Raw genomic sequence first — 21,108 nt, 5'->3', positions numbered from 1 at the left:
CCCGTAGCAGCTGGGGAGAAGCCAGGCAAAAGCCAGGCGCCCACAATGCCATCCAGATCTCCCATGCCAGTGCCAGAGGGCCGAGGACTGGGGCCTGCCGGGGTGTGCGTGGTGGAGCAGAGCAGCCAGGATTTGAATCAGACACCCCAATGTGGAGTGAGAGCATCCCCCAGTGGGGCCTTACTCAAGGCACCATCCTGCGGGGATCTCTTAACCCCCATGACATCATCCTGGTTACGGCTGAATCTGCCTCTTTAACACGGTGTGTGCCAGTGTGTGAGAGCCCAGCAGGCTGGCCAGGCTGAGTCGGCAGGATGGAGCAGGTGTTTCCAGTGTCTGCGGAGACCTGGCCAATATGGTAGCCACTGGGCATGCACAGATGCTTCAACTCACACTCTGAGGGCTCTGTGGTGCTGGGTAACCACACCCACCGGTGGCTGCCACACCATCAGTGCATCTTCCTTGTGGGGAGCATCAAGGGTCCCCCACCCCCATGAGCTCAGTGTTCACAGCAGAAGGCACCCCACGGGAGCCCAGCTTCAGGAATTTTCCTTTGCAGAGAGAGGAAGCAGGCCCAGAATTGGCAGCAGGGCCTCCCGGCCTGTAGGCAGACCCTCAGCAGGACCTCCTGTGATTCATTGCAGGTTCTGAGTCTCCCAGCTGAACCAAGGGAGCTGGGCCTGGCAGGAGGTGGCGCGGGTGCCCTGACTGCCTTGGCCTCCTGTGTGTGGCTCATGGGCAGGGAGATGGGGCCACACACAGGCGCGACACAGAGGACAGACCACACAGAGGCCAGTGCCAGGACACACGGGGAGCCAGCTGCTCCAGCCGCGGGGACGCCTCTCCCTGGTTCCCCCTTTTCTCTGTGTTAGCTTCCCTCCTAAGTGCTGTTCCTAATGTGCCTCCCTGCCTCTTCCAGCCTGCTCCTTCTTCCCTTCTCCCCTCACTATTCCAGGCATGCACTTCCCGGCGTATTTCCTCTCTCAATCATTCTCACGGCCGCCCACTGCCTTCCACCCATCCCTGCTGGGCTCCCTGAGGCCACGGCTGCCATTCCCACCCACCCACCGACACACACCTGGGAAAAGCCAGTGCAGTGTTGACTGGCAAAACCCCCGAGTTCCCAAACCGGGTGTTTCAGGTGCAGGAGAAAGGCGTCTGTATTCCAGCAGCGTCCCTCCCAGGGCAGGAATCCGAAGCCCAGGTTGGGTGCCAGCCCCACCCCTGGTATAATTAGGCAGAGGGAAAAAGGAGGGAGTGAAACCCTCAGGGGGAGGGTGGGGAAGCTTCCGGGAACTCGGGGGTTAAAAAGGAAGTTCTGGCCAGGGGTCCAGGGGCAGAGGACACTCGGCGGCCCAGCAGGCAGGGCAGACAGAGACGCTCCGGGTGCCCTTCCATCCCTTCCCATCGGCGACTCGCAGGTGAAGCAGGATGCAGCGGGTCGTGAGAGGATGGGTGGGGACCCTCTGGTCCCGGGCCGCTGGTTCCTCAGTGCCAGATGCCCCAGGAGCTAGGCGAGGGATGCACCCTCCTCCCTTACACCCCTCTCTGCTGAACTGCTGACTCCGAGCCTGGGACCCCCGCCTCCCCCACCGCAGTGCATCTGCGAAGACAGGTGGACCACCGTGCTGGCCACCAGCGGGGCCGGGCCTGGAGGGAGGGAAAGCGCACCCAGGGCGGCCGCTCCAGCCCAGGCAGTTGCTGACCGGTCCCAGCGGGCTCCAGGCTCCCAGGACAGGCCTGGCCAGGAGAAGGGAGGTGGAGGGGGGGTCTCTGCCAGGGTATCTGTGTTAACCCACTCCCCACCGCAGCGCAGGTGCCGGCCATGAGGTCCCAGCACCTCCACCACTCCGCCGCCCCTGGCGTCCTGGCCTCGGGCAAGCTGCTGCTGCTGCTGCCGCTACTGATGGCGCAACTCCGGGGTGAGGCAGGAGCGGGCCCAGGGGAGGAGAGTGCCCTGCGGCGTGCGCCCACCCCACGGAGAGGGCCCTGCTCTCCACGCGGGACGCCCCTGGGGCTCTGTCCCACGCAGACCCCGGCCCCTTTACCGCCTCCCTTCCCGCTCGCCTTGCCCGCGGAACTGTTTTCCCCTCTGGCCTCTGGCTCTCGCTCCTTTTCCAACCATGTTTCCTTATCCTCAGCTCTTGCTCCTTCCATACCCGCAACCTGTTGCCCCTCACGTTATAGCCCCGCCCACTGTCCTCTGGCCCCGCCCTCCTCGCCTAGCCCCGTCCCCCGTCGGCCCTCGGTCCTTAAGTCCCGCCCCACAGTCCTCTAGCCCCACCCCGAGCTCATATAGCCCCGCCCTGCCAGGCCCTAGTCCCGCTCCTGGGTCCTCTAGTCCCGCCCCGCCTCATCTAGCCCCGCCCCTGCTCAACCCTCTGCCTTCTAGCCCCACCCACTACCCTCTAGTCACACCCCTCCTGGCCAAGTCTCGTCCCCTTGTCGGTCCCCTGCGTTGTAGCCCCGCCCCACTTCGCGCTAGCCCCGCCCCACCACACGTCTCTCGGCCAATCATCTGCTTTCTAGCCCCGCCCTACTGCCATCCAGCCCCGCCCCACGTCGCCCTAACCCCGCCCCTCGGTGGTCTGGCCCGCCCGCCGCTCTCTAGCCCCGCCCCCGGGTGGCTCCCGCCCCGCAGTGGCCGCACGCCCGGCCCTTCCAGGCCTGTCCCCTCTCCCGTCCGGCTCCCCCGCGACCCCCTCGCGGTCCGGCCGCCCCTGACCGCTCCCCTCTCTCTCCAGCCGCCGTGGCGCTGCTCCCGGGGAACGACACGGGCGCGGACCGCGCGGCCCCCGGCGCCCCGTGCCCGCGCCGCTCGCAGCCCTGGCAGGTGTCGCTCTTCAGCGGGCTCTCCTTCCACTGCGCCGGCGTCCTGGTGGACCCGAGCTGGGTGCTCACGGCCGCGCACTGCGGGGACAAGAAGTAGGGACAGCCGGGCCGCCTCGGGACTCCGGGCTGGGAGTGGGGTCATCTGGGGGAGGACATGGGGCTCGTGCCCGGCCGCCAGGCGGCGGTGTGCGCCTTCTCTGCCCTTAACTGACTCCTCCCTCATACCCAGGGGTCCAGGCCTCCTCCCTCACACCCAGGGGTCCAGCCCCTCCTCTCTCACACCCAGGGGTCCAGCCCCTCCTCCCTCACACCCAGGGGTCCAGCCCAGCCCCTCCTCCCTCATACCCAGGGGTCCAGCCCCTCCTCCCTCACACCCAGGGGTCCACCCCCTCCTCCCTCATACCCAGGGGTCCAGCCCCTCCTCCCTCACACCCAGGGGTCCAGCTCCTCCTCCCTCACACCCAGGGGTCCAGCCCAGACCCTCCTCCCTCACACCCAGGGGTCCAGCCCAGACCCTCCTCCCTCACACCCAGGGGTCCAGCCCAGACCCTCCTCCCTCATACCCAGGGGTCCAGCCCCTCCTCCCTCACACCCAGGGGTCCACCCCCTCCTCCCTCACACCCAGGGGTCCAGCCCCTCCTTCCTCATGTCCCTCACACCAGGACTCAGGTGTCACCCACTGCCCCGCAAGCCTGCTGCCTCCTAACCCCGGGTTCTCCAGTGAAAGCCTTGCCTCCGAATGCGTCTCCCCCGCCCCCTGCAGGTCACTGTGGGCTCGGGTCGGGGACGACCACCTGCTGCTCCTCCAAGGCGAGCAGCTGCGCCGGACCACTCGCGCCATCGTGCACCCCAGCTACCGCGGGGGCGTGCGCCCCATCCTGCCCAGGCGCACGGACGAGCACGACCTCATGCTGCTGAAGCTGGCTCGGCCCGCCGTGCCAGGACCGGCCGTGCAGCCCCTGCGGCTGCCCTACCGCTGTGCAGAGCCGGGGGACCAGTGCCAGGTGGCGGGCTGGGGGACCACGGCCAGCCGCAGAGGCAAGAGCCGGGCGCCTCAAGGGGGCACGGGACGCGGTGGTGGGGCTGGGAGGAGCTCAGGGGCTAGACCCACGTCGCCTGCCCGCTCTCTCCTCAGTGAAGTACAACAAGGGCCTGAGTTGCTCCCAGGTCACTCTCCTGAGCCCCCAGCAGTGTGAGGTCTTCTACCCTGGCGTGGTCACCTCCAACATGCTGTGTGCCGGCCTGCAGCGCGGCCAGGACCCTTGCCAGGTAGGCACTGGCTGGGAGGGGTCTGCGTCTCAGGAGAGAGGGAGGGGACGGCAGCAGCGGAACCCTTGTCTCCCCCAGTATTCCCGGTGTCCTGCCCCCTCCTCATCCTTGCCCTCCGCCCATTCCCCTCGCCCAGGCCTCCTGAGTGCCGCCTTCATCCCTGTCTCCAGCCCCCGCTCACCAAGCCGCCCCCTCCTCTGCCCTCGCCACAGCCCTCCAGCGCAAGCTGCAGAGGCAACCCCTCGCCCTGCGGGTTATTCTAGCCTGGAGTGGGGGTCCCCGTGTGGACAGGGCGCTCACTGGCCCTCCCCTTCTGCTCTCCCTCTTACAGAGTGACTCTGGGGGGCCCCTGGTGTGTGATGAGACCCTGCAGGGCATCCTGTCCTGGGGCGTCTACCCCTGCGGCTCTGCCCAGCACCCGGCTGTCTACACTCAGATCTGCAGATATGTCTCCTGGATCAGGAAAACCATCCTCTCCAACTGACCCCCAGCCCTGCTGCCCTCTGCCCTCAGCTCCTGCCAAGCAGCACCTCAGGATACCTCTCCCCTCGTTCTCTGTCAAGGACAGGAAGAGGGCACAGGAAGTGCCCCCCAAGCTTTCTCTGCACTGCCAGCGGAACGGGACAGCCACATACCCCCATGGGCAGTGTACTGACCTCCACAGTGGGAATAATGAAGTGCCTACCTCTTATCCGTGTGGCGAGGACGCCTGTGCGTGCGTGTGAATCCTTGTGGGAATGACCGGGCAAGCCTTCCAACAGTGGGCTTGACCCCAGCCCCTGTTGTCACCAACTGGCCATATGCAGGAAGGCAGGAACCTGTACGTCTGCCCCTCCGGCCCCCACGGGCTGATGGGAAATTCTTCCCCGTCCTCCTCCTGGCTCCTGAAGGAAGCACCCTTAGCTGCTTCTTAAACCCCTGGCACCTCTTTGGCCCCACCCAGTGCCAGTGTCTCCTATGACAGTGGTCACTGGGATTGCAGGGACGTCCCCCACCCTCCCCACCACCCCGACCGTCCATCCCAGCAGCCCAGGCTGAGCTCGCCCCCCATGCCCCAGGGGGGCCAGTACCTATGCCCTGCTGCTGAGTGTGCATCCCACAGGCATGGGAGGAAACTTCCTCCTGTATCCTCTCCCAGCAGTGGTCCCAGCTTTGTGCTGAGATGGTGGGATCGGCCTGGGTAACCATCTCCACACAGAGCGTGGGCAGAGCTGGCAGGGACCTGCATGGACCTTGGTGCTGTACACTAGGCTGAGCGCACACTGTCATCCCTATGCCCCAGGTTAATGGAGGAGCACAAGCCCCTCCTCCCTCACACCCAGGGGTCCAGCCCCTCCTCCCTCACACCCAGGGGTCCAGCCCAGACCCTCCTCCCTCATACCCAGGGGTCCAGCCCCTCCTCCCTCACACCCAGGGGTCCAGCCCCTTCTCTCTCACACCCAAGGGTCCAGCCCAGCCCCTCCTCCCTCACACCCAGGGGTCAGCCCTCCCCCTCACCCAGGGGTCCAGCCAGCCCTCCTCCCTCACACCCAGGGGTCCAGCCCCTCCTCCCTCACACCCAGGGTCCAGCCAGCCCCTCCTCCTCACACCCGGGTCCAGCCCTCTCCCTCACACCGAGGGGTCCAGCCCAGCCCTCCTCCTCACACCCAGGGGTCCAGCCCCTCTCCTCACACGAGGGGTCCAGCCCTCCTCCCTCACACCCAGGGGTCCAGCCTTCTCTCTCACACCAGGGTCCAGCCCAGCCCCTCCTCCCTCACACCAGGGGTCCAGCCCTCCTCCTCACACCCAGGGGTCCAGCCCAGCCCTCCTCCCTCACACCCAGGGGTCCAGCCCCTTCTCCCTCACACCCAAGGGTCCAGCCCAGCCCCTCCTCCCTCACACCCAGGGGTCCAGCCCCTCCTCCCTCACACCCAGGGGTCCAGCCCAGCCCTTCTCCCTCACACCCAGGGTCCAGCCCTTCTGCCTCACACCCAAGGGTCCAGCCCAGCCCCTCCTCCCTCACACCCAGGGGTCCAGCCCAGCCCCTCCTCCCTCACACCCAGGGGTCCAGCCCTTCCTCCCTCACACCCAGGGGTCCAGCCCCTCCTCCCTCACACCCGGGCATTCAGCTCTGCTGGACTGTGGGGACCTTCAGAGGTGTGTGTGATCTTGAGTACAAATTCGATCCCACAGGATCCTATGGCCAGCTGCTGCCCATCCCGCCCCCATCCACACGCCCAGGAAATGTCGACCAAGCATGTCAGCTGAGTGTGGCGTGCCAGGGTCACAGGCAGAGGAGGCGGGACACCGCAGACACCTGAGTCATGTGCAAAGGCAAATCATTGCTTCCTTTGACTCTACGCCGTTGACTGGGCTGTGTCCTGCACCACCAGGGCCTGGAGGTGATGCGGGCCAAGGCTTACCCTCAAGGAGCTGCTAGTCAGGTTGGGGAGAGAGGCAAGTCTTACATTCCTGTCATTCAGATCTCCACTCCAAAGCCACTTCCTCCAGGAGGCCTTCCTGGATTGCCCCGGCTACACAGGTCTCTCCTTGGTCATCAAACTCATTACTCAGTTGTTTTTTTTTTTTTAAGGTTTATTTTTATTTTTATTTTTATTGGAAAATCAGATATACAAAGAGGAGGAGAGGCAGAAAGGAAGATCTTCCATCCATTAATTTACTCCCAAAGTGACCACACAGCTGGAGTTGCGCTGATCCAAAGCCAGGAGCTCAGAGCCTCTTCTGGGTCTCCTATGCGGGTGCAGGGTCCCAAGGCTTTGAGCCGTCCTCGGCTGCTTTCCCAGCCAAATGCAGGGAGCTGGATGGGAAGCAGGGCCGCTAGGATTAGAATCAACGCCAATATGGGATTCTGGCATGTTCAAGGCAAGGATTTTAACCACTAGGCTACTGTGCCAGGCCCAGTTTTTTTTATTCTTGATGTCCCCCTCCCCTGGAAAGATTTATTTATTTATTCTAAAAGCATGGAGAGAAAGTTCCATCCACTGGCCACAGCAGCCAGGACTGGGCCAACCCAAGCCTGGGCGCCTGGAGCAGCACCAGGTGTTCCCACGCGGGCACAGGGGTCCACGCATGCGGGCCAGGCCCTGCTGCCTTCCCAGGGGCATTATCGGGGGGCTGCGTCCGAAGCAGAGCAGTGCTCACAGAGGGGGACTTGTGCACTGGGACTTCGTGCGCACCTGCTACAGCGCATCCGAGAGTGACCGAGCGACAGGGCTGATGGAGGAGGAGACTGCAGGTGGTGCGCCAAGGGAGTCCCCGACAAGTGGGAGCCCACTGGGTCCAAAAAGGCCATCCCCTTGCTTGAACTGCCTGTTGACTGCCTGCGGGAGGCAGATCCCTGAGAACGCGAGGTGGCACCACGCATGAGTGGCTAACGAAACACCGAACAGCCGAGAAAGGTCGCTCTTGAAATGCTCTCTTGAGGCCAGCACCGTGGCATAGCGCGCCAAGCCTCTGCCTGTATGTGGGTGCCGGTTCAAGTCCTACCTCCTCCACTTTCCATCCAGCTCTCTGCTGATGGCCTGGGACAACAGCAAAAGGTGACCCCAATCCTTGGGCTCCTGCACCCCCACGGGAAATCCAGAAGAAGCTCCTGGCTTCAGATCGGCTCAGCTCTGGCCGTTGCAGTCATTTGGGAAGTGAAACAGCAGGTGGAAGATCTCTCTGCTTTTCCTTCTCTCTGTTTTATCTGACTTTCTAATAAAAATAAACAAACACATGTAGAAAAAAAAAAGGTATCTCTTTTTTAAAAAGAGAGATTTATTTATTTGAAAGATAGAATTACAAAGAAAGAGACGTTCCATAGAGCCACAACAGAATTGGACGCCCAGAACAGCATCCACGCAGGTGCAAGGCCCCAGCACTAGAGCCAGCCTCCCCAGCTTTTCCAGACCTCGTTAGCATCCATGTACAGATGGCTGTTTGCACTCGGAGGGTCTCCAAGACACCCCTGCCTGGAGAGGAGGGAGGCGCTGTGGCCAAGGGCGTCTTTCTGAGCCCTTTCCTCCAGGTCAGACTGCTGGGCCACTGAATTCCCTGCACTGCCCCCTCGTGACCCTGTTGGTTTTCGCTGAGTGACCTAAGATACACCTAACTGTCAGTAGCATGGCAATCTGGACACAGTCCAGTCCCAGGGTCCGAGCTCTGAGCCGGGTGAGCTGGCAGCCAGCTAGAGAAGCATCTCTGTGGGCAGCCGGAAGTGGAACGGGGGCTGTGCATGCTGGGCAAAGAGGGACTCTCCCTGGGAAAATCAGAAAAGGCTACCTGGAAGAAGGAGCTCTTAGGTTGGGATGAGTAAGTCCACCAGGAAAAGAATGCTATGGAGAGAGACATTCACTCATTCAATTAGCATCTCCTGGAACCAGCTAATGCAGGATGCAAGATGACTCAGGGCTGAACCCAGGGTCAGAGGGGGCTGACGCAGGCTCAGAGGGGGCTGACGCAGGCTCAGAGGGGGCGGGATGCAGGCTCAGAGGGGGCGGGATGCAGGCTCAGAGGGGCTGGACGCAGGCTCAGAGGGGGCTGCACGCAGGCTCAGAGGGGGCTGCACGCAGGCTCAGAGGGGGCTGGACGCAGGCTCAGAGGGGCTGGACGCAGGCTCAGAGGGGGCTGGACGCAGGCTCAGAGGGGCTGCACGCAGGCTCAGAGGGGGCTGCACGCAGGCTCAGAGGGGCTGGACGCAGGCTCAGAGGGGGCTGGACGCAGGCTCAGAGGGGCTGGACGCAGGCTCAGAGGGGCTGCACGCAGGCTCAGAGGGGGCTGCACGCAGGCTCAGAGGGGCTGCACGCAGGCTCAGAGGGGGCTGCACGCAGGCTCAGAGGGGGCTGACGCAGGCTCAGAGGGGGCTGGACGCAGGCTCAGAGGGGGCTGGACGCAGGCTCAGAGGGGGCTGCCCACTCGATGAGAGGGAGAGCTGGGGGGCGATGAAGCCTTGGGTGGATGGGGAGAAGCCCGGAGCCAAAGTTCCCAGGACCTGGCAGGGACAAGGCAGTGCTAAGACGAGAGGGGAAGGCAGGTTTGGAGCCAGGCAGCTGTGCACCTGTGTTCCTGGAACGGCAGGGCTGCGGGAAGGGGCACGTTGTGACAAGAGCGGGTTAATCCACACGGGACCAGATTCCTCAGCCTTCTCCTTGTGGGGAGGGCCCAGAGCGGGGCAGGTGCAGACTGGGCGTGGCTTCCTCCGGGGTCCCTAACTCTCTAGCATCTCTTCTTCCCCCCACACCCTGGGTCCTCGGGGACCTTCCTCTGGGTGTCCCCCCTGCCCTTCCCCTGCTCACAGCTGCCCATGCCTGCCACCTTCCCTCCAAATCCACCTTTTTTCTCCCACCCAACCTGCTCTGGGAGGTTGATCCCGCAGGATCTTCCCCTCATTCCTCCTCCTCCTGACCCCACAGGTCATGAATGGAGACACCCCACTCTGAGGGCACCTGAGGGAGGCCCCCCTTGCCTGTCAACACCCCAGCCCTGCCCCATCCCGCCCATGTACTCAAGCGAGCCGGTTCATCCACAGGGGGCTCCTCCGTATGGGACAGGGGTCTCCCTGCACCCACCTCTCCTCCTCCTGCGGCCCCTGTCACCATCACCCCCAGGGCTTCCCCTGCCCCTCCCCCCAGCCCAGGACATTTCCCAAGTCTGACTAATGGCAGGGGGCGGCCCTGAGGAGGAGGAAGAACACGGCAAGGGTTACCATAAAGGAGCCGGGGCCCCCAGCGCAGGCCCACGGAACCAGGTGCCTGAAGGTCATGAGGCTGGGATGCATCTGGGCTCTGCTCTCGCTCCTGACAGGTGAGGCACCTGCCATCTATCCCTCCCCCTTGCCCTGTTTGTTCCCCACTCCACCTTTCCCTGCCCTCTGACCCCTCTGCCTGCCCCTGTCTCACCCCAGGACACGGCTGGGCAGAAACCCGTGCCATCGGGGCCGAGGAGTGTGGCCCCCACTCGCAGCCCTGGCAGGCGGGACTCTTCTACCACACCCACCTCTTCTGCGGGGCTACCCTCATCAGCGACCGCTGGCTGCTCACAGCTGCCCACTGCCGCAAGCCGTGAGTGTCCCTGGGGCCAGCCCCGCCAGGGAGGAGGAGGCTGAGGGCCCGGAGTATGGGATGGGATGGGATGGAGGAGGGGCAGAGGGGCCTGGGGCAGGCAGGAACTCGGATACCTTAGAATTCCACAGCACAGCCCCCTGGTCCAACTCCAACATTGGAGAGACCCCAAGTGTCTGGTGCTGAATCGAAAGGTTCAAATTGGCTCTTCATCCCAAGAAATCCAGAGTCGAGGAATTCTAAGATCCAAACTCCACGAGGTCTTACGGTTAACCCGCAGCAGCTTCCACGGCTGTAGCCAGCGAGGTGACAAGAAAAATCAGCTCTGCCCGTGGGCCGATGACACCGGCCCCGAGTTCAGGCTCAAGCGTTCTAGTGGACAGGCAAAAAGCAAAACAAACCAACAGCAAACAGAAAATGAAGGTTTTGTTTGATATCTGCAAAACACGCTTTTAGCATGCACATGCTTCGAGGGGCTGATGGACGGCAACCGCTCTTTTTCATGCTCAGCCCCGCCAGTCGGACGGGCCTGGCATCACTCCTGTGAGCTGGCCACACCTGCAGGGTTCAGGGGCTGCCTCGCCCGGGACAGTTCCAGATCCTTGTCGAATACAGAGGGTAGAGCTCGCAGGATGCGGAAACACCAGGACTGGCAGAATACTGGCTGCCAGAACCAAAAAGAGTTCTAGAAGCATCTGCCTTAAACATGGATAGAATATGGCCAGTGTTTACAAGACAGGACATCTTGAGTTCTGAGAAACCCAGAGTTTCAAACTGTTGGAGTCCCAGTTTATTTGAATCGAAAAGTTCGAAAATCACAGAGTTATAGGATGATAACGTTCTTAGGCTTATTTTCCAAGAATAATAGGACCCAGAGAACTTTTAAGTTTTAAGATTTATTGCTGGTAATGTGGAAGTCCAAATGTTAGAATCTGGAAACCATAACATTCTGAAAGTCGGGCCTCACAGGATCCCGGGGGTGCAGAACCTGCTAGCCCTAGGATCTTACCTTCTTGGGGTTCCGTGGAATCCTGGAATCGACGTGAAGCAAGAGTCTTGGACATCGTCATCGCACAGGTGCCGTTCACACAGTCCCGACCTTCCTACCTCCCGGACCAAGCCAAGGATGCTGACCCAGGAGACTGTGCAGGAATTGCCCATCATGCATTGCTTCACAGTGGGACCACTTAGAACTCAGCTGGGCACTTCAGGCTGGAAGAACCCTAGGCAGATGTAGCCAGGGAGCAGAAGGGGAAACAGAGATGGAGAAATTGAAAGATAATTGGGATAAAGCTGGGATCACACCTTGTGCTCCCCATGCCTGAGCACTGAGCACACAGGTGAACTCCAACGTGGGGAGTTTCCATATGACACCCCTCCACACACACACACATGCACCAGTCACTCCCGCAGAAGCTGCCGGACCAGTGGGGGCAGGGTGTGGAGCTGCTGCTGAGTGGCAGGTGAGAATGCCAGGTGCCCACAAGGTTCCTGGGGACCCAGGTCACCAGCGAGATTCCAGGTGGGACAAAGAGGGAGTGCAAGCTTGCAGGGTAAGGCTCCTCAAGGGTTGTCAGCGTGGGGAGCAAGCAAGCAGAGAGGGTGTGCACCCTGCTGAAAACCACACAGCACCCAGAGGCCACCCAACACAGCACAAAGGGATGGGGGTTTGCCCCAGCATGACCTCCATCCAAGACCTGTCTCAGCAGGTACCTGTGGGTCCGGCTCGGGGAACACCACCTGTGGCGGTGGGAGGGTCCTGAGCAGCTCTTCCGGGTCACCAACTTCTTCCCCCACCCCGGCTTCAACAACGACCTGAGCGCCAATGACCACAATGATGACATCATGCTGATCCGCCTGCCCAGGCCGGCCCGCCTGGGCACCGCCGTGCAGCCCCTCGACCTCAGCCCCACCTGCGTGCGTCCAGGCACCCCGTGCCTCATCTCTGGCTGGGGAGCCGTGTCCAGCCCTAAGGGTACAGTCCCCACATCCCAGTCCCTGCCTCTCTCATCTCTGCCTTTTGACCTCTGAGCCTCTTCCAGCTTTCCCCATGGATGTGGTTTTATCAAATCAAAGATGCTCTCAGTTATAAGACACACCAGTATTTTTTTTTAAAGATTGATTTTGTTGAGAAGGCAGATGTCTAGAGAGAAGCAGAGTCAGAGAGATCGTCCATCCGCTGGTTCACTCTCCAAATGGCTGCCATGCCAGAGCTGAGCTGATCCACAGCCAGGAGCCAGGAGCATCCTCTGGGTCTCCCACCATGGGTGCAGGGACCTAAGGACTCCAGCTGTCTTCCAGTGCCTTCCCAGGCCATGCCAGCATGTCATGAACCAGTGACAATGCAGAACAAACAAGGATGCCTCGATGGTGTGACACTCACCAGGCAACACCTCATGACTCCGGAGGCGTCTCGGAGTGGACGCACACGCCCTTGGCAGCCGAGACAGAGCCAGCCAGCCCCTCCAGGAGGGTCCAGACCACAGGCTTCCCTCATCACTGTTAGCTTCCCGAGGGGCGTGAGAGCAAAAGTCTGATTTGTTTATTTGTTTCTGCTGATATCGCAAAGCCTGGGAGATTTTACACAAAACCCAGGTTTCTAAATGTACCCCCTCTCCCCCGCACACACACACACAAAAATCCAAATCCTTGGGTGACCATGGGCCAATGATACACACCTGTCTATCCTAGGTGGGCTCTGTCCCTACCAGCCCCATCTTCCCACCACCTCCCCTGCCCGCAGCTCTGCCCGACCCCTCCCCAGGTCCCTGGCTCCCTCCCTCCCAGAACCTCTCCGTGTGTCTCTCTTCTGGATCCTTCTGTTTCCCTCCCCCTCCTCCTCTTCCTCTTATCCACCTGCCTGTCTCTTAGGGTCTCTCCATGCGGGTTTTGGGGTTGCACCTGTTCTGGAAGGCTTGGTGAATGGCCAGCCCAGGGCTGACAGGGTGGCTGTCGCTCCCTCCCCCTTCCCCACAGTGCGGTACCCCATGGCCCTGCAGTGCGCCAACATCAGCGTGCTGGAGCCCAGACTCTGCCATTGGGCTTACCCTGGCCACATCTCAGACAGCATGATCTGCGCGGGCCTCTGGGAAGGCGGCCGTGGCTCCTGCCAGGTGGGACCGTCTCCGGGCTTGGGGGGCGGGGAGAGAAGACAGGGGACCCCAAACTTCCTGGAGCAAAATGAAGAGGGGGCCGGGACACCTGGCTTTCCAGGAGGGACACTAGGGGAGAAGGGGTCTGAGAACAGGAGGTCCCAGGGGCAGGGGGGCGACAGACCTGGGCTCCCGCGTGTGGGGCCTGCTGGGGAAGAGGACGTGACCTGACAGTCTCTCCTGCACGCAGGGCGATTCCGGGGGCCCCCTGGTTTGCAATGGGACCCTGGCAGGAGTGGTGTCCGGGGGTGCCGAGCCCTGCTCTAGACCCAGGCGCCCGGCCGTCTACACTAGCGTGTGCCACTACGAAGCTTGGATCCGAAAAACCATGGAGGACAACTGAGCTCTCGTGCGGAGGGCAACCAGGAGAAGCATGCCCGCGGCGTAGGGGGCCTCTGCTGGGCGCCTGCACAGCCGCCCGCCCAGGACTCCTGGGACGACGTCAATCACGGCGCGGCCACGCCCCTTGGAGCAGGCAGGGCCACGCCTCTGCTCCCACGTGACCGCCGAGCGGCACCGCCCCCTGGAGCAGCTCGGCCCAGAGGCCCCGCCCCTAGGGACAGCTGCCACCCAGGAGCTCCGCCTCCCCACTTCCACGGTTCCGCCTCCTGGGCAGAGGCCCCGCCCCCTGGCTTGCAGGGCGCGTTGGCTCCGCCCACGAGGGGCTCGGGCGCCACCGTGCGGTCACCGCCCTGCGCACGTTCCGGGTTTGAATTCTGATGGGATCCGCACGGGAGAGGCTGCAGCAGGGTCTCCATCGTGTGGAGGCCACGGATGATTTTACAATAAACGCGGGGAGCCGCGCACGTGTCTGCCTTCGTTGTGGGACCCGGGCGGGATGCTGACCCCGTGGATCCTAATCCGCCCTCCGGCAGCCAAGCTCCTCCCGCGCCCTGCCGGGGTTGGTCCCACCGCCCCCAGGGAGCAGGAAACGAGGTCACAGCGCCTCCCAAACCTGCCTTCCCAGATCCCACCTCTCAGGACCCGCCCGAAGGGTGGGAACGCCAAGACCCGCCTCCTCCGCTCCCAGGCCCCACCAGAGTCAGGCTCTAAGCCCTCCTCCCAAAAGGGCTTCATTTTTCAGCCCCCGGCCGTCCTCCCTCAGACTCAAGAATCTGGGCCTCTAGTCCGGCCTCCCTCAGACCAGGGGTCCAGCCCCTCCTCCCTCACACCCAGGGGTCCAGCCCAGTCCCTCCTCCCTCACACCCAGGGGTGCAGCCCCTCCTCCCTCACACCCAGGGGTCCAGCCCCTCCTCCCTCACACCCAGGGGTCCAGCCCAGTCCCTCCTCCCTCACACCCAGGGGTGCAGCCCCTCCTCCCTCACACCCAGGGGTCCAGCCCCTCCTCCCTCACACCCAGGGGTCCAGCCCAGCCCCTCCTCCCTCACACCCAGGGGTCCAGCCCAGCCCCTCCTCCCTCACACCCAGGGGTCCAGCCCAGCCCCTCCTCCCTCACACCCAGGGGTCCAGCCCAGCCCCTCCTCCCTCACACCCAGGGGTCCAGCCCAGCCCCTCCTCCCTCACACCCGGGGGTCCAGCCCCTCCTCCCTCACACCCAGGGGTCCAGCCCAGCCCCTCCTCCCTCACACCCAGGGGTCCAATCCAACCCAGTCTCCCTCAGATTTCCACATGCCCAGGGTTCTGTGTTCTAGCAGCACCCACCACCCCACTCCATCCCCCCCCCCACATACACCTGCCTCTCAGGTGTGGGAAGAGGCGGAGCAGGGGCGGGGTCTTGCAGTTAAAAGGCTGCAATCTGGTCCCTGGTGGCTGGAACAGCAGTGCTGGGGCCTCTCCTGGGAGTCCGTTGGTGCCCCGCTCCCGGATCCTGGAAGGTGAGGTGCAGAGGTCCTCAGACAGTGGACAGGGCCAGGGACCCAGCCTGCCCCCCACCCCAGGCACCATCCGCCAGGCCTCTTACTCCCTTGGAATGGAGGAGCCCAGGCCCTGCAGCCTCTGGGAGGGCACACTCTGACTTAGACTCTGGGGTCACTGTCCCGACCCCCCAGTGCACTGTGCCCCCGACCCAAGGCCCCACCTCGAGTCCCACCCTTGGGCGTCAGGCTCGCTCTTCCCTGCTGTCTCCCACTCCCAGACCCCGCCATGGGACGCCCCCCGCCCCGCACAGCCCTGACCTGGATGCTCCTGCTGTCGCTGCTGGGAGCCTGGGCAGGTGAGGAGGGGGCTGGGGGTGTATGGGGGAGGGGTGCATGTAGCAGCAGTTGGCAGGGGGTTGGGTTGTGTTCCGGGATGCATGCCTTGGACAAGCGTGCCCGTGTTGACACGTGTGGATGTGTGTGAGTCACGGATAATGATGCACAGGCTTGGCAGAGTGTGCGTGTATGTTGCGTGGTGGTGTGTGCTGGCGTGCGGGGAGCCTGCCTGCACCCCAGGCTCCTTGGCTCCGGCACCGGGCCCCTCCCAGGGCGGCCACCCACCCTGGTCCCTTCTGCCACAGGACTCTGCACGGCGCAGGGCTCCAAGGTCCTGGAGGGGCAGGAGTGCGAGGCCCATTCACAGCCGTGGCAGACCGCCTTGTTCCAGGGCGGGCGCCTCATCTGCGGGGGCGTCCTGGTGGGCGCTGGCTGGGTCCTCACGGCTGCCCACTGCAAAAAACCGTGAGTGAGGTGGGGCTGGAGCCTGGGGGGCAACCTCAGCTCAGGAAGGAGAGAACTGGCAGTCGGGACCCCTGAGTCCTGGGTGTGAGGGAGGAGGAGCTGGACCCCTGTGAGTGAGGAAGGAGGAGCTGGGCTGGACCCCTGGGTGTGAGGGAGGAGGGTCTGGGCTGGACCCCTGGGTATGAGGGAGAAGGGGCTGGACCCCTGGGTGTGAGGGAGGAGGGGCTGGACTGGACCCCTGGGTGTGAGGGAGGAGGGGCTGGGCTGGACCCCTGGGTGTGAGGGAGGAGGGGCTGGACCCCTGGGTGTGAGGGAGGAGGGGCTGGACCCCTGGGTGTGAGGGAGGAGGGGCTGGGCTGGACCCCTGGGTGTGAGGGAGGAGGGGCTGGGCTGGACCCCTGGGTGTGAGAGAGGAGGGGCTGGGCTGGACCCCTGGGTGTGAGGGAGGAGGGGCTGGGCTGGACCCCTGGGTGTGAGGGAGGAGGGGCTGGACCCCTGGGTATGAGGGAGGAGGGGCTGGACCCCTGGGTGTGAGGGAGGAGGGGCTGGGCTGGACCCCTGGGTGTGAGGGAGGAGGGCTGGGCTGGACTTTGAGTCCTAAGAGCAGAGGGGACTGGTGGTCCACAATCCCCCCTGAGTCCCCAGTACTCTCTGGGGTACTGGAACAGGAAGTACACGGTGCGCCTGGGAGACCACAGCCTGCAGAGCAAGGACGAGCCGGAGCAAGCCATGTCGGTGGCTCAGTCCATCCAGCACCCCTGCTACAACAGCAGCAACGTGGAGGACCACAGCCACGACCTGATGCTCATCCGGCTCAAGCGGCAGGCGTCCCTCGGGGCCAAGGTGAAGCCCATCCGGCTGGCTGACCACTGCGCCCGGGTCGGCCAGACGTGCACCATCTCCGGCTGGGGCACCGTCACCAGCCCCCGAGGTACAGCGGACGGCCGTTGCTGGGAGGGAGAGGACGAGTTGGCTGGTCCCGAGGACCTCAAGCTGTGGGCAAAGCTCGGCCCTGCAGGAGGAGACGGACAAGGGAAAGTGTTGAGTGATTTTTAAAAGATGTATCTATTTGTTGATTAGGCAGAGTTACAGAGAGGGACAGAGAGGTTCCCATTTGTTAGCTCATTCCCCAAATTGGCGACAGCAGCCAGGAGCTTCTTCTGGGTCTCCTGCGTGGGTGCAGGGGCCTTCCTCTGCTGCTTTCCCAGGCACACCTGCAGGGAACTGGATCAGAAGTGGAGCAGCCAGGACTCGAGCTGGCACGATTTCTTCCCCGTGTGTCTCCAGGACACAGTAGGCACTCGATAAATCTTTACTATATGAGATGAAGCGCTTGTAGCTCCTGGCACGTTTGCCCAGACTTCTCAAGCCCAACCCTCCAAAGGTAGTCAGACGAATTCTGCCCTCCATCATCAATTCATTTGTTTATTGAGTCCTTAGCATTCCCCACCCCCCATCGCTGTCGCAAGCACTAAAGGTATAATTGGGAATGAACCACACCAACTCCCAGTGCTCGTGGAATCGCACAAGGGGGAGATGGATGATACACACACACGAAATAAAGGATTACAGCAAGTCAGGTGCCTTCGGGCAATACTGTCAGGGCACAAGGAGAAGGCCAGGTGGAGAGGTGGAATTGGAACAGAGAAGGCATCCAGGGGGAACATTGGAGTCCATTGAAATGGAAGCCCTGGCGATTTGAGGGGAGCAAGGATCAGAAGTATTACCTCCAAGTCTCCTGCACTTGATCTGAACCGGACTCGGGGCAGCAGACTCGAGGTGGGACCCCACAGAACCCCAGGGAGAAAGGCAAGGAGAGTGGTGTGCCCCTGGGAACCAGGGCAAACACGCACATGCACGCACACACGTGCACGCACACGCACACACAATGCGGCTGGGGCGGGGTGGGCTCCCACGAGGACCAGGATGGAGGGAAAGGCCCCTCTCGTCCCCAGAGAATTTCCCCGACACCCTCAACTGCGCCCAAGTGCAGATCTTCTCCCAGAAGAAGTGCAAGCGTGCCTACCCAGGCAAGGTCAACGAGGGCATGGTCTGCGCGGGCAACAGCAACGGCGCCGACACGTGCCAGGTGAGTGCTTGCCCTTGCGCCCGCCTACTGGACCCCAGCCTCAGTGAGGGGAAGGGGGACCCTTTCTGCAGAGTGGGGGTGAGGCTTGGAAGAAAGGCCACACAGAATGGGGCGCAAGTCTTAGCTTTCCTGGGCACTCTGGTTTGTGGGGGTTGTAGGGAGGCGGCAAGGGGTCAGGGAAGGCCCCCTCCCTGCGGCCTCCCCGACAGCTCTACGCCCAGAATCTGTGCTGAGAAACTCGCGTGGGCTCCTTCCTCCCTGGCTGGTGCCTGAGGTGGGTGGGGCGCACTGTCCCAGCTCCAGGGGAGTCTGCTAGCTCCCCACCACGCTCCCCCGCACTGCTGTCCACGGGTCTCCCCTGGGAGCCCAAGACCCTGCCATAAAAGCCAGGTGTGTCTTCTCGTGGCCCCCACACCAGTCGCGTGGCTTCCCTGACATGCCAGCTCAGCCTCCGCCCTCTTGACTGGGTGCAGGGAACATAGTTCTTGCCCTGTTGGCTAAAGAGGAGACCAAACACGCAGAAAAAACCCTGTTCACCAACCCGGCACAGAGCCGAGTTAGACAGGCAGGAGATCTTGTGCAGCTTGTAGGGAAAACCCGCTTTGCCTGTTCCCCCTTCAGGGCGATTCCGGAGGCCCCTTGGTGTGCGACGGCAGGCTCCAAGGCATCACCTCCTGGGGCTCCGACCCCTGTGGGCGGCCCGAAAAACCCGGCGTCTACACCAACATCTGCCGCTACCGGGACTGGATCATCAAGACGATGGGCAGCGGCCTGGGTCCCGCGGAATAAACGTGCAACCGCAGCCGGCTCCGTGCCTGTTTTAGCCCTGTAGGGAGGCAGAGGGGTGGGAAGGGGCTCCCACCACACTCCCACCCTGGCCAAAGCCCAAGGGGATCCCTGATGTTCTGGAAGGATGTGAGGTTTCTCTTTGGGGGGTTGTGCCCCCAAACAGAAGACATAGTGGTCCTGCAGAAGGATGAGTGGGGATTAGACTCCTTATTTTGTAAGGGTACAAATTCGCCACTGTTTTAAGGCTCTTGGGAGACAATCCGATTGGCCCAGCTCATCTTTGATCCTTCTGTCTCCTCATTGATCCGCATTGGATGGCTATTGGCTTAGCTGCATTCCAGTCCTAGCCAAACAGCACTGATTAGAATCAAGGGATTCGAACCACAGGCGCCCTAGGGCTGTGGGAGGGACTTTCTGTAGGTGTGCTGTCGCCAGCCGCATCCCTGAGGGTCCCACAGTGACAGAGATCTTGAGGATGGCTGCTGGAACCAGGATTGCATTTTTGGAGAAGTTACGCCAGGAATCTCCCAACCCAAAGACTTCTTTCATTGTTTTTATTCCAGAAACAGCATCAACCCCAATGCGCCATGATCCAGCTCCAACAGTGAACAGTGCAAAACTGCCTCCCAGCTCACCTGCCAGCCCCCTGGTGCTGTGAAGCAAACCTCAGCCATCCCTACCTCATTTGTATATTTTTTAAAGATTTATTTTAAATTTTTTTATATGAATAGCAGAATTACAGAAAGGAGAGACAGAGAGAGGTTCACTCCCCAGATAGCTGCACTGGCCAGAACTGAACCAATCAGGAGCCAGGAGCCAGGAGCTTCTTCTAGGTCTCCCACGTAGGTGCAGGAGCTCAAAGCTTTGGGCTGTCCTCTGCTGCTTTTTCAAGCTTCCTAGCAGGGAGCTGGATGGGAAGTGGAGCAGCCAGGACTCGAAACCGTGCCTGTATGAGATGCTGAGGCCACAGGTGGAGGGTTCCCCTGTTACACCATGTTGCAGCCCCTCCTCCATGTTAATTTTTTAATTATTATTTAGAAAAATAAAAATATTAAACAGGAATAGTAAATGACAGCTGCTGGACCTTGGTCCTGCCTGTAAGCTAAAAGTAGTTTTTTATCTGTTTGATGTGATAACAGAAAAATACTTTTGAACCCAAAATAAGCAAAAAGTTATTCTCCAGAAATAATTCTAACATTTTCATTAACAGACCTGTATGGGGGAAAGTTACACAAATTAATATACCAACATTTTACATTTCATCATTTAAATATGTGGACATTTTCTTGTTATGCAAATTCTTAGGAAGGTAGGCTTTTTTTAAGTTTTTTTTTTTTTTTTAAAGGAGAGGCACAGGAGATATTTGGTCTACTGGTTTACTCCCCAGTGCCCACACCAGCAAGGGCTGGCACCAGTTGGAGCTGGGAGCCAAGAACTCCATCTGGGTCACCCACAGGAACGACAGGAATTGGGTACTGACACCGTCGTCTGCCTGCCAGACACACTGGCAGGAGACGGGACCAGAAGTGGAGCAGCTGAGACCCCCGACGGCGCCCCTATCGGTGCCACAGGTACCCCAAAGAGTGGCTTCACAGCCTGTGGCACTTCAGCTGCCTTTAAAACACAGACACCTCATGGTGGTACACCTTTAGAGACAATGATGATTCCCGAAGCTAATTCAACATCCAGGAGCTGTTTAACATCAGACCAGTGTCAGTCCAGCCAGACCTGAAGATTCGGTACGGTGGCAGAAGGACTGAGGGCGTCTGGAACTTATCTGAGGTCAGCCAGCAACAGGAGATCAACAACAGCAGGGACTGCGGGGCGTCTGGAGGCAGGTCAGGGACACACCTGAGAGGACCCACCTCGTAGGGGGTTCCTGGGCACAGGTATCGGAGCCCTGGTTCACACTGGCTTGTAGCAAAGCTGGAGCCTGCTGGCTCAAGTAGCCAGGAGGACTGTTGGGTAACAGCGTCCCTGTGCTGGAAGCAGCAGCAGCTCCCAACGAGGCTTGGTGAGGCCGTGCCTCTGTCGGTGTGTGTGAGCTGGCACTTCTGCCCGCCTCTTCCGTGAACTCCATCCTGGGCTCTCAGGGAGGAAACTCAGCAAGCAGTGGCCTGTCCAAGAGGATGGTTGCACATCTCTGTGTGCACAGCCCTTCCTGGGGAAGAGTTCTGGCAGCCACGTCTGCCCCCAGCTCAGGGGGAAAGGGGGGGTACCTCCTCCTCAGACCCATCGTGGCTGCCAGGGAGAAAGCAGTGATGATGTTGTTTAGCCCAAGCCACTGGTCCATGCCAGCAAGTGGGTGGGGCTGGAGG

General features: G+C 61.6%; 3 protein-coding genes across 3 annotated transcripts; all 3 read left to right on the top strand.

Annotated features, from left to right (window-relative positions):
- Positions 1–1,825: 1,825 nt before the first annotated feature.
- On the top strand, positions 1,826–4,585 carry KLK10 (kallikrein related peptidase 10). Its single transcript, XM_040978344.1, has 5 exons — positions 1,826–1,922; positions 2,745–2,925; positions 3,596–3,870; positions 3,968–4,101; positions 4,433–4,585. The coding sequence occupies exons 1-5, from the start codon at positions 1,826–1,828 to the stop codon at positions 4,583–4,585; spliced, it is 840 nt and encodes a 279-aa protein (XP_040834278.1).
- Positions 4,586–9,842: 5,257 nt separating this feature from the next.
- On the top strand, positions 9,843–13,637 carry KLK9 (kallikrein related peptidase 9). The gene is made up of 5 exons (XM_040978343.1): positions 9,843–9,885; positions 9,986–10,142; positions 11,852–12,117; positions 13,119–13,255; positions 13,485–13,637. The coding sequence occupies exons 1-5, from the start codon at positions 9,843–9,845 to the stop codon at positions 13,635–13,637; spliced, it is 756 nt and encodes a 251-aa protein (XP_040834277.1).
- Positions 13,638–15,397: 1,760 nt separating this feature from the next.
- On the top strand, positions 15,398–18,790 carry KLK8 (kallikrein related peptidase 8). Its single transcript, XM_040978214.1, has 5 exons — positions 15,398–15,467; positions 15,753–15,912; positions 16,581–16,843; positions 17,868–18,001; positions 18,623–18,790. The coding sequence occupies exons 1-5, from the start codon at positions 15,398–15,400 to the stop codon at positions 18,788–18,790; spliced, it is 795 nt and encodes a 264-aa protein (XP_040834148.1).
- Positions 18,791–21,108: the final 2,318 nt, after the last annotated feature.

The sequence above is a fragment of the Ochotona curzoniae genome, unplaced genomic scaffold, assembly GCF_017591425.1.
Source record: "Ochotona curzoniae isolate NIBS_2020 unplaced genomic scaffold, NIBS_Ocur_1.0 contig_2861, whole genome shotgun sequence".
In the NCBI taxonomy this organism is placed as follows: Eukaryota; Metazoa; Chordata; class Mammalia; order Lagomorpha; family Ochotonidae; genus Ochotona; species Ochotona curzoniae.
The sequence above is the reverse complement of the archived record's forward strand: the minus strand, read 5'-3'. Positions and strand labels throughout refer to the sequence as shown.